This window comes from Chaetura pelagica, unplaced genomic scaffold (genome assembly GCF_000747805.2).
Source record: "Chaetura pelagica isolate M959 unplaced genomic scaffold, ChaPel_1.0 scaffold123, whole genome shotgun sequence".
Classification (NCBI taxonomy): domain Eukaryota; kingdom Metazoa; phylum Chordata; class Aves; order Apodiformes; family Apodidae; genus Chaetura; species Chaetura pelagica.
Window position 1 is genome coordinate 4,007,995 of NW_009953295.1, and position 10,436 is coordinate 4,018,430.

The window sequence follows — 10,436 nt, forward strand, 5'->3', positions numbered from 1 at the left end:
AAAATCAGAGAATAGTAATCACTGAACAACAAGAAGAATCCCCTCAGAAACCATGACACTAACGAAGAATACAGCAGTTACAGCTCCACCGCCTTTCCACACCAATGTCTTACTAAAGGTTCACTTCTAGCAGTTAAAATGACTGGTAAATATTCAACTAATTTGTAAGAGTATGCCTAGGAAAGACTCCAAGAAAACTATTCGGAAAGAGAAACACCAAATCCCACAGCACACACCACCCCCTGCTGTTATTATTCACAATGAAAACTGATTTCTAGTGAAAATTCCATTATTCCAGCCTCAGTATGCTCTTCATACTTCTGGATACACTAAAGGTTATCAGAATTTATCTACAGTTTTGAGACTACCCAGTCAGAGACACAAGCTCTTGGCGAGAGAAAACTGAAAAGCAAAACTCCCATCCCATACAAAATTCTGGTGTCTTTGTTATAAAATGGAAATACTCAGCAAAAAAAAAAAAAAATCTCAGTGTGTATTCTGAAGAAATTCCAGCTATTTTTCAAGCCAGGTTATTTTGGAGGAGAGCAGGATTACCTCCATAACCTATCCAGCATAGTGCAGTGATCAAAATTAAGAAAATACAGAGGAATGCGACCCTAACTCCCATTTATCATAGGTATATCGTAGTTACAGGTTCACAACAAACAAAACCAACAAAAAACCCACACCAGCAAGAAGTATCTACTTCTCCCCAATGGAAAAGAAGCCTTCTGCCAAGGAGGGTTTAGACATCAAGGAAATCCTACTTTCTGAGGGGAAAGTACATGTAGTTTTCAGGCCTTATCAAGCTACATGTCACAAGGTATTCTGATTTTTATTTTTCACACAATAGTATTTTTTTGTTGTTGCATCTTCTTATCTTCTAACGATTCTCAGTTTCAAGATGGGTTACTTCTTTTGATGGTAACACCAGGGTTGCTTGAAATAATATTAAGTTCTTAATATTAGATACTGAAAGCTTACCAAGTGTGTGCAAATTCACAATCTACCATTGCTTTCTTCTTCAAAGAGACACATTGGCTATGTACACTTCTGCATGGCTGCATAAAGAAACTCCTAGTGTCCCAGACAGACATTCTCTTTATCCTTTCCACATTACAACAAAATCAACAAATTTAAAAGACAGCTTTTGACATACACCACTGAACATCTAAACTCCTTTCCATAGATCAGAGGAAAAAAGGTTATTAGACTAATTAATAAATCTGGTAATTTTAAGTGCAGAAACTATACTGGAGTGAAAACCCCAACCATCACCTAGGCTTTGTCTCATCATATTCAGAACTCGTAAGGAAAATAAATTAACTGCTGGGCTAAACATACCAAAAATTCAACTGAAGTTAGCTTTGGCATGCTATGAGATCATCAGCAGTCATAAGGACTGGGAAGTCTATTTTTGTTTTGTTTACAAGTAAAAGCTGCAAAGTGCTGCAAGTGCTCTAGCCTGAAAGTCAGTAAATTGGGAAATATATTTGAGCTGGGTCTAAATCTGAAACAAAGTTTGCTAAGAATGCAGATAATTTCAGTTATTAAAAAAAATCCTTTTGTGCAGACTGTCATAGAATAATTTAGTATCTTACTAAGAAGTTAGTATTTGTGGTTTCTGAATTTATGAACTAGAAACTTAAAACATTTACAACAAAAGTATCATTTCTTCCACAGCTTTCCAGATTTGCAACTCTATTTCTTAATTAAAATTGCCATAAAACTATTCACCAAACCTTTAAACTAAATGAAAGATTCAAGCTGAATTTGGACTAAAGGACAGGGAACCCCTAACAGCATGACCAAGAAGCTTGACTAAAATGAGACTGAATAGTGTGTGCTTTGTCTATCATGTTTAAGCTGAATGGAAGGTCCCTCCAACACTGTGACATACATAAATATGGGGAACAGAAGGATGCTTCTGTGCCACAGAAATACCTCTTTTATCTTGCTTCTAAGTAGCAAGCCCATTTTAATTATGCTCCCTGAAGAAGGGCTGAAACAAGTAAAAAGGCAGACATAAGTGGAAACAGGGATTTGCCAAAAGGCATTTCTCAGAACAGAAATTTTCAGTTGCCAAGAGGAGATGAAGCCCACTCAACTAAGACCCAGAACTGGGTTTGATAACAAAACTGGAAAGGGAGCTTTAATAGGACAAAGGGATCAGATCCTGTGGGGAGAAGGGAAGAACACAGAACAGGGAAGATGATTACAATTTCTTCTAAACTATGACTGAAAGGGTAAATAAACTGGAACTCAGACTGAGAAATTCAAAATAAATCTAGTAAGAAGCAGTAAAGACAGAACCAGAAAATGAAATTGGGAAGGGAAAGTATTCCCAGAGCTTGTCAAAGGCATCAGAAGGATGCCTCAGCTGTCTAAAGGTGTTTGCAAAGCCTATAAGCAACCACACATCTTGCGCAAACTGGACCTAACTTGGATCCATACAGAATGACAATCCCCAGCCACTTTCTTACTTAAGAGTAAGCAATAAATATAAAGGTCCTATGCCATGTAATTTGACTACTTGCCACTTTACTGACAATGTAGGGGTTTTTTGTTTGCCTTATTTTAATACCAGGAAGCAACAGACACACACAATGAAAAAATCAGCACAACTATGAAGTGGAGAAAGTTTATAATCAGAAATACTGCTGCTTAAACAATCTTAATTCTTTATTCACCCTTATGAATACACAAATGTAATTTGTAACGAGAGAATAATATGCTATTTTTTCCATTGGATTCTCACAGAACAAACATGCCCTGGGAATAAATCATCATGTAACAACAGGAGACTATTTTTATGGGACATATAATTCACTTTTTGCAAAAATTAAAAAAACAATTAAGATATGAAATAGAGGACCGCATGAAAAAAAGTCTCCAAATTTAAAACATTCAAATTTAATTTTGTCAATGATGCCAGTGAGAACTACTCTCTACTGTATAAAGTAATATAAAAGAACTTTTAAAGTCAGGCAATAGTAGTCCAAACCTAAAAAATTCTCAGATGTATTATTTTACTGTGTCTCAGTAGCCTTCTTCTGAAACAGAGATCATACCACATCCTCAGTTCATGGCAGCATCTTTAAGATTAATGTGTCAACTACTCAGCAATGACCTATACCACAGAAATGAGCTTTCAAAAAAAATGTTTGAATTACTAGCACCTTAACTAGCAAGACATAGCCAAAGTACCATGTATTAAAGATTTGGATCATACAGAACTGTGAAGGTGAAAACTAAATACAGGTTGGTAGCTCAGTTAGCTACAGGCTTCAGTGATACTGCACAAACGCTGGACACAGTATACACAGAATGACACCTGAAGTCTCCTTATTGCTGAATATGTCAAGATCACTAGCTTTCTTGGCTGTCCTTTCTGAACAGAGCAAGACATCCAGAATTTAGCAAAAATTAAATGAAGAATTACTTTTGAAGATGAGTCAAATAGCGGTCCAGTCTAAGCTGCCACACAGATTAAAAATACTATAGGTTAAAATCATTACACTGTGTTGTTTCTTACAATAATTCAGATGGCCAAATGATACAGTCCTGCAAAGTTTAAAGATTATGTTCCCAAAACTAACTGCAAAGCTGTAAGAACAAAGCAAAATTGCATATGAGATTCCTAGGGTCAGTATGACCAAAGCACTGGTTTGCCAAACAAACATTTGTGTCCTCCTGGACTAAATATTCCTATGCAGAGAGGTACCAACAGCTGCCTAGCTTCTGGTGCTGTTCTAAATTTTACCTTAATAAACTTCTTTTTCCAGCCAAATTCAATCTTTATAGTAGTTTACTCAACAGCATCTGAGCATCAACAAGAAATGTTGAACAGGACTCATTCTGAAATCATCTGCTTCACCAACCTCCTTATCAGTGTATTATAAGACTACAGGAGCCCACAATGTAATTTTCAAGCAAGTCTGTGTAACCCGTAATGCAATATTGAGACGCTTAGCAAATGTAATGTAACACAAGACAAGTAGCCAGCAGCAGTTTTGGGGAGATGGATCACTGTCAACCTTTAAAATCAAGTTGTTCACTATCCGAGAACCACTTCAATACAAACAATGGTTAGCAAAGATTGCCTCGTTTTTCCTCCCACTTCTAATTAGCTACAATAAATCCCCATTAAATTTTATTCAAGCAAATACAAACACCAAAATAAGTGATCCCTAGTGTAACTTAACTTTTAAAAGCTGCATTTCTGTTTAGCATGTTGTCAGCACAGTGAATTTACTCAATAATATTACAAATATATATCTATATAGACCCACTACTATTAAATTTCACATACAATTAATAAAGAAGTTACAACCCCTGAAGGCCACTAGAAAATGCTTAATTTACACAAATAAATTGGTGAGGTGACATGCAACTTCTGAATTGCTGTTTTTGGACTTCTAAATACACACAAACAAGGGTTAAAAAGGGGAAACTGTGTATTTCAAATGTAAAAAGGACAGCTTAAAGATCACTGTCTTCTTCCAAAAAGCATATTTTTAAAAAAGTTTGCATTCAAAATCCCAGACTGCAACGCCATTCTAAAAGACTTAGTTGCACAATATTTAATCTCCAGCAAACTTCTGAACCTGTTAGAACCCACCAAAAGCTAATGTAAATAGATCAAGCTACTGAGAGGTGCTGAATTAAAATGGTATCAAAAAAGGTGCAAGAACCACCTGAGATTCACTGAAAACTTCTCTGCCTCACTGAAATCCCCAGTATATAACCAAAAATAAACATAAAAGGATAAACGCATGCTGGTATTTTAAGAAAAGTCTTCACGTTTTGAAGACTTTTCAACACTTTCTAGGCATTTAAAGGGCACTGCGTAAAAAAGATACAAAACACATACAAAACACATCTTTTTCCTATTTTCATTAGTCTCTTTTTTCCCCATCCCAAAATGTAACTTTTTCAGACCACACAAGGATGATGAAGCACCACCACACAAAACCTATCAAAAAGAACAACTTTCATAGTGCTCTGGCAAAATACACAGAAGCACAGATCTACTTCTTTCCCCAAATTTAGCAGACCTATTGGCCTACCTAGCAAAGCTGCAGTAGATTGGTTTGCTATGTGGGTTTTTTTTTTAATATTCTTTAAGCATGTTAGTCCCGTTAAATACATGAATTGGAATAAACCACATATCTGAACATATTCTGAATAGTCAATTAAAATAAACCATCAATGTTAATCCCTACATCTCTAGATTTTTTAAACACTATGTTAGATCAGGTGCCAAACCTTGTGCAAGATGGAAATTCTTACATAGTGTCCTCAGATTTACACAAGGCTTCCTTTGCAAAGTTAGGTATGTGGGCCATACCTGCTACTCAATGGGATTAATAAAAACAGCACGAAATACTAAAAATATACAGTAAGTTTTATGCCAACTAGAGATAAAAGAAAAATCTGTCATAAAGTAATCCAGGCAAAGATAATAAATATAATAAGATAGAATAAAACAGAAATTAAAAAAAATAATTTTAGACAGTGTTTCAAAAAGCCAATGCCATCATCAGCAACCTATGAAAAGTAAAATGCACGAGCTTACCAGGTAAATACCTCTCAAGAAATATATTTTAATCTGTGATAAATTCTGAAGGTTAAAAGTGGTGTATCAGTTTAAAAAAACTGAAAAAGCAACTTAGTTTTTAACTGCATGTTCCTCACGAACAATTTTTACTTTATTTTAATGACTGGAAACATTCCATGCAATAATGGTGAATAATCGAAACACAAGCAATTACCACTACATAGATTATTTCATCTAGGTAATTCAGCTATTTTGAGAGATACAATTTTCCAGATCAGAAGGAATCTTACTCATTCCTGTTGTCTAGCCCCTTCATCCTCTATACTCGCTGTAACACCACACATTGGACTATCCCCTCTAATAGACCCAGTCTCTGCAACACTCTCATGCTTCTTCAGTTCTGTTTAACAGAGGATCTTTCAGGAAAGAACCACAAACTTTTATTTCTTTATGCCTGCTTGAGAGGCCTCAACAGTTTATTTGCAACAGAAATAACTAAGAGGAGAACTACAGTAACACCACAAGCTGGATCTTCAGCTACATTACAGAAGCTGTTATTCTAGTGGTGGAAGGTATGTTAACCATTGATACTTAAAAGTATTTACTGTCTTAATTTATAGATAATTCCCAATATATAACTCAATACAAAAGTGGCCAGCAAGCAAACTTCAGTCTTACACTGTGTTAGAAGACAAAAGATTAAGTTACCAAATTTACTTTATTGCTACAGTGACTCCTGATTGTTCTTTTGATGTGCATCCTGCCTAGTTTTCAGCATATTGAGGATGGACAGGTCACAATTTCAGCTTGGGAACAGTACTCCCCACCAGGCTATTTATTCCGTTAATCCATTGAGCAGCACAAGGCAGCCAAGGATCTAAGCACTTGTTTGGCTTCTCCAGCCCATACCTGGAAGGTGCCACATTTATAACTGGTGGAAGAGTTTACAGCAGACTCAGCAAAGCCTTAGCAAATGACACTGATTAACCAGAAAGAGGAATACTGGTTGAGCTGGAGTTTCTGGAGATTGTCTGCACGTGATGACTACCAGGTTCAGACCAAGAAACTTCCCATGCAGTGCAAATGTACACATCAAACTGTATCAAACTCTATCAATCTCAATTAATTTGTCATTAAGCCTCTGGCAAGTAACAGAATGATCCCACTCCCAAAATACAGAAGTCCTTGAGATATGCAATTAGGTGTTCACTTGACCATACATGGTGTTTTTTCATTGTTTCTTTAAATTACACAAAAAGTAGTCTTTCTAGCAACTAAAATATCCGGAATTGATAGCAATATGCTATGGCCAATGTGTCTGTTGCCACTAGAATTGCCTCTCAGCTCCACAAAATGCTCACCAAAATGTGTATGTTCATTACTATTACCAGACCACACTGTGAAATAAGTTTGCTTCTTTTTTTCGCCTCTACATTTATTAAGGTCCAGAACCCCTACCCTTTAGATAATTTTTTTTTATATACTCCCAGATACTTTAACTTTCACAAGCTAGTTTTTCTCTTTTTCCATTATTATTTTTCAACTTATCCAGCTATAACATCACTTATTATTACACTCTCTAACTCCACCTGCAGGCCCTTAATTAAGGTGCTGCATATAAATGTATTTTTTTCCCCCCTTCACAGCTTCCTGACCACTGCAAGGAAATCAGAGTATTCTGCAAAAAAAAAATCAATGCTTTGTTTCTTATTTTCTCTTTATTGTACATTCTGAAAAGCATTCGAGGAATACACTTAGAAGTAGTATTTAACAGAATTTAGACTTGGGTCAAATAGCTCACAAGCATTTTCTTGTTGGCTTACCTGATAAGCACTTCTGTTATAATTTAATCCTTTATAAAAACATTTGATTGGGTTTGACAGTATTCTCCATCATGCTCCCCATTTGTTCATTTGTCCAGTAGTCTCACTCCGTGAGCTTTTACATGTATTTGACTTTTAAAACAGGTCTTTTCAAATTATAGCTTTTATAAAAAGGTATCAGAGGAGCTGGAAGTGAGCAACAAAAGGGTAAGTGCTCTTCTTCAGCAGATGGAAGGGTTATGTAGAAGCGTGTTGTGTTGCGGAGATTCCACATCTCACTATTCTGCAGGGTTGCCTGCTTCACTGTCAGTGGAGCAAGCATGGGCCCCAGCAGCACTCAGGAAGAATGGGGACACACACTAAACCCGGAGCACACCAAAGCATGCTTGGCCATATGAATGCCTCCCTGAAGCCCAAGCTTTGCATCGGAGCAGCACAGCGCTTAACATGGTTTAGCTATCTCAGCTCTGCTAAGAAAAAGGGAAGGAAGGGGTGGGGGACATTCATCAACTATGCCATCTTCTTCACTACCTTTCAGTCAGTTAGCGCACTTGATAGGTGACAAGGCAGAACTATAGAACATTAATCACAGCAGTATTTCCATGTCTGAGCGTTTAGATTTATAGCAGTGCAGGTCTTCATAGATTCAGTGCCCAGAAAGTTAGTGATACTGTGTCTACCACAACTAATTCCATTACTTTGCTAGGAAAAGAACTTGGGATTTTGGATACAAAATACGGGAAAAATTATTTTCCCTTCTGAAAATCAAAGAGAGTATTATATCAATTAGTATCTATTTTCTAGCATTCAATCAAACCTAACAGGGCCCTAATCAGACCTGGAATTAAAAAATTTCCCAGCATTCACTACACATTTTAGACATCATGTAATGGTGGGTATGTAATAGTCTGCAAAAAGGTAAGCAGTTCATCTTTCTGCCCTGAGGCATGATTAAGTATGTGTAGAGGTTTTTAAGAACAGGTTAGACAATCCTTCAATTAAGATTCATACCCTTGCTAGCTACCCTGTTTCAGTGCTCAAGTACACTTTAAATTTTACATAAAACATAACCTAGATTTTCCTTTTTCCAAATTCACCTTATTAATTCTTGTAATAATGATACTAAAAGTAATTTATTTTCCTATCTGCAGCAGCTTCTTCTATTTCTCAAGTTCATTACCATGTATGCTATTCTTCCCTTTACTACTTTCTTCTCTAGAATACCCTGAATCTTTCAAAAATGATGCTCACTCTTAAATGTCTTATTCTCATTCTGCATTCCTAGACCTTCTAGGATATTAATCTGTATTTCTAGGTGCTACAACTTGTTCATTTAGTTGATCTTTCTCCCAGAAGCTAATACTGAACAAACTAGTATCTCAATTACTTCCAAGTATTTCAATTTCATCTCTTAGTCTACAATTCCTCTTTCATTTTCTTCTCACTTATATGGTGCTTCATTCCCTGAACTCTGCTATCTGTAATGTACTTGGCCACCCTTATCTCTTCCAAGCAAGCTTTGAGTGACTACGTACTTTCAGTTGCTTCACCACAAATTAGGATGTTTTTCAGTTGCTTTACAAGTACTAAAATTCACTGCAAGACTAATCTGTTAAAGCAACCACTATTTCAAGGAAATTCTATTCGAAAACTACAACAGTTTATGTTAGATTTTAACCTACTATTAAATAATAGAAACTGTATCTTTTTTCCTTAGCTTATATGCTGTCGGTTTAGGGTTTTTTTGAAGGTATATTCTAATTTGAATACAGAGTAGTATCTTCTCTTATTTTTAAGAAAACTTGAAAGCCCAATTATATTACCTACTAACAGTGAGTTACAGCTCAGATGCAGAACTTGTTTACTTTTTTTAAAAAAGTACTGGAATGGGTATAGAGCAAAGATGGTTCAAGAGGTAGACTGCAGAATCAAAGTCACCAACTTTAATGTAAATGGTAATGGAAGTCTATGATTAAAGTCCCCAAAGCCTGTTTTTACAGACAACAAATACCACCTTTTGGTAGACAGAGACAAAACAATGAACACATACGGAGGCGGAACCATCTTCACTCCCTTGAATGTATGATGCCTCCTTGAACTCCAGAGAGGCAATGCTAGTTGACAACAGTAGGCAACACCAACCCCATGATCTGAACAGTACGTGCAGTTTTTTTAAAATCCAATCCAAAACACGGTTCTTTCAGTGTTCAATGTGAATACACATAATGCCAATGGCTCAAATGCTTTTATGATCACAGTGAATTCTTCAGATTAATTACTCTGAAAAAAAAGGCTGCAGATATGAAGCTATTTCATGCTGTAATATTTCAGGAAAACATAGCCTAGGCTTGATGTACAACATTAATAAAGTAAATTTCATATACTAATTAATGGCCACTATCATAAAATATGACCTGGTTTGCTTAATAATGACAATGAGGTATGTGTTCCACATACGATGTGCTAGAAGTATACTCACATCTTTTGCCATGATACCAAAGACTAGAAACCAGTCGTCTTAAAATCTTGATGACTGCAGGACACAGAGACAACGATGCTATTTTCTGGAAAGCAAGGAAAGACAACACCAGCTGTAAAAACGAGAGGGAAAGTTTTAACAACTGAAATTATTGAACACCAGCAATTCAGTTTGTAAAAAAAAACAACCAACCACCTTTTCAAGAGGAAGAAGTTTGCTGTCATCACCAATTCATCCCCTCAAGGCCCCCCACCCCGCGCTCACATGTGGGAAACGCTCCTTTTCCTCCAGCGGGGCTGAGCTCTCCCCGGCCGGAGCCTTTCCCCCCGCACCCACCCGATCCCAGCAGGGCAGCCCACGCTGGGCCGGGCCCCTGTCCAGCTGCGCCCCTCGCAACAACGCCGAGAAGGGCGCGGGCAAACACGGCGGGGGAAAGAGATCACTCCCTCGGCCTCCTCCTCCCCACCCCCATTTCAAGCACCAGGCACAAGTAGGCCCCAGGGACTAGCTCCCCCCGGGGCCTCGCACAGCCCCCTCTCCTCCCCTCACCGCGGGCGCCGCCGCGGCCGCCGCG

At 37.3% G+C, this 10,436-nt stretch overlaps 1 protein-coding gene across 2 annotated transcripts in view; it reads right to left on the reverse strand.

Annotated features, from left to right (window-relative positions):
• TFDP1 (transcription factor Dp-1) overlaps positions 1-9,973 on the reverse strand; it is a 40,862-nt gene extending 30,889 nt beyond the window's left edge. The window contains exon 1 of one of the 2 annotated variants that reach the window (XM_009997908.1): positions 9,863-9,973. In XM_009997908.1, the coding sequence (XP_009996210.1) occupies positions 9,863-9,874 (12 nt within the window). In that variant the 5' untranslated portion in view covers positions 9,875-9,973. The remainder of the gene's footprint in view (positions 1-9,862) is intronic. The other variant, XM_009997909.1, reaches the window with a different exon arrangement.
• Between the last annotated feature and the right edge of the window lie 463 nt (positions 9,974-10,436).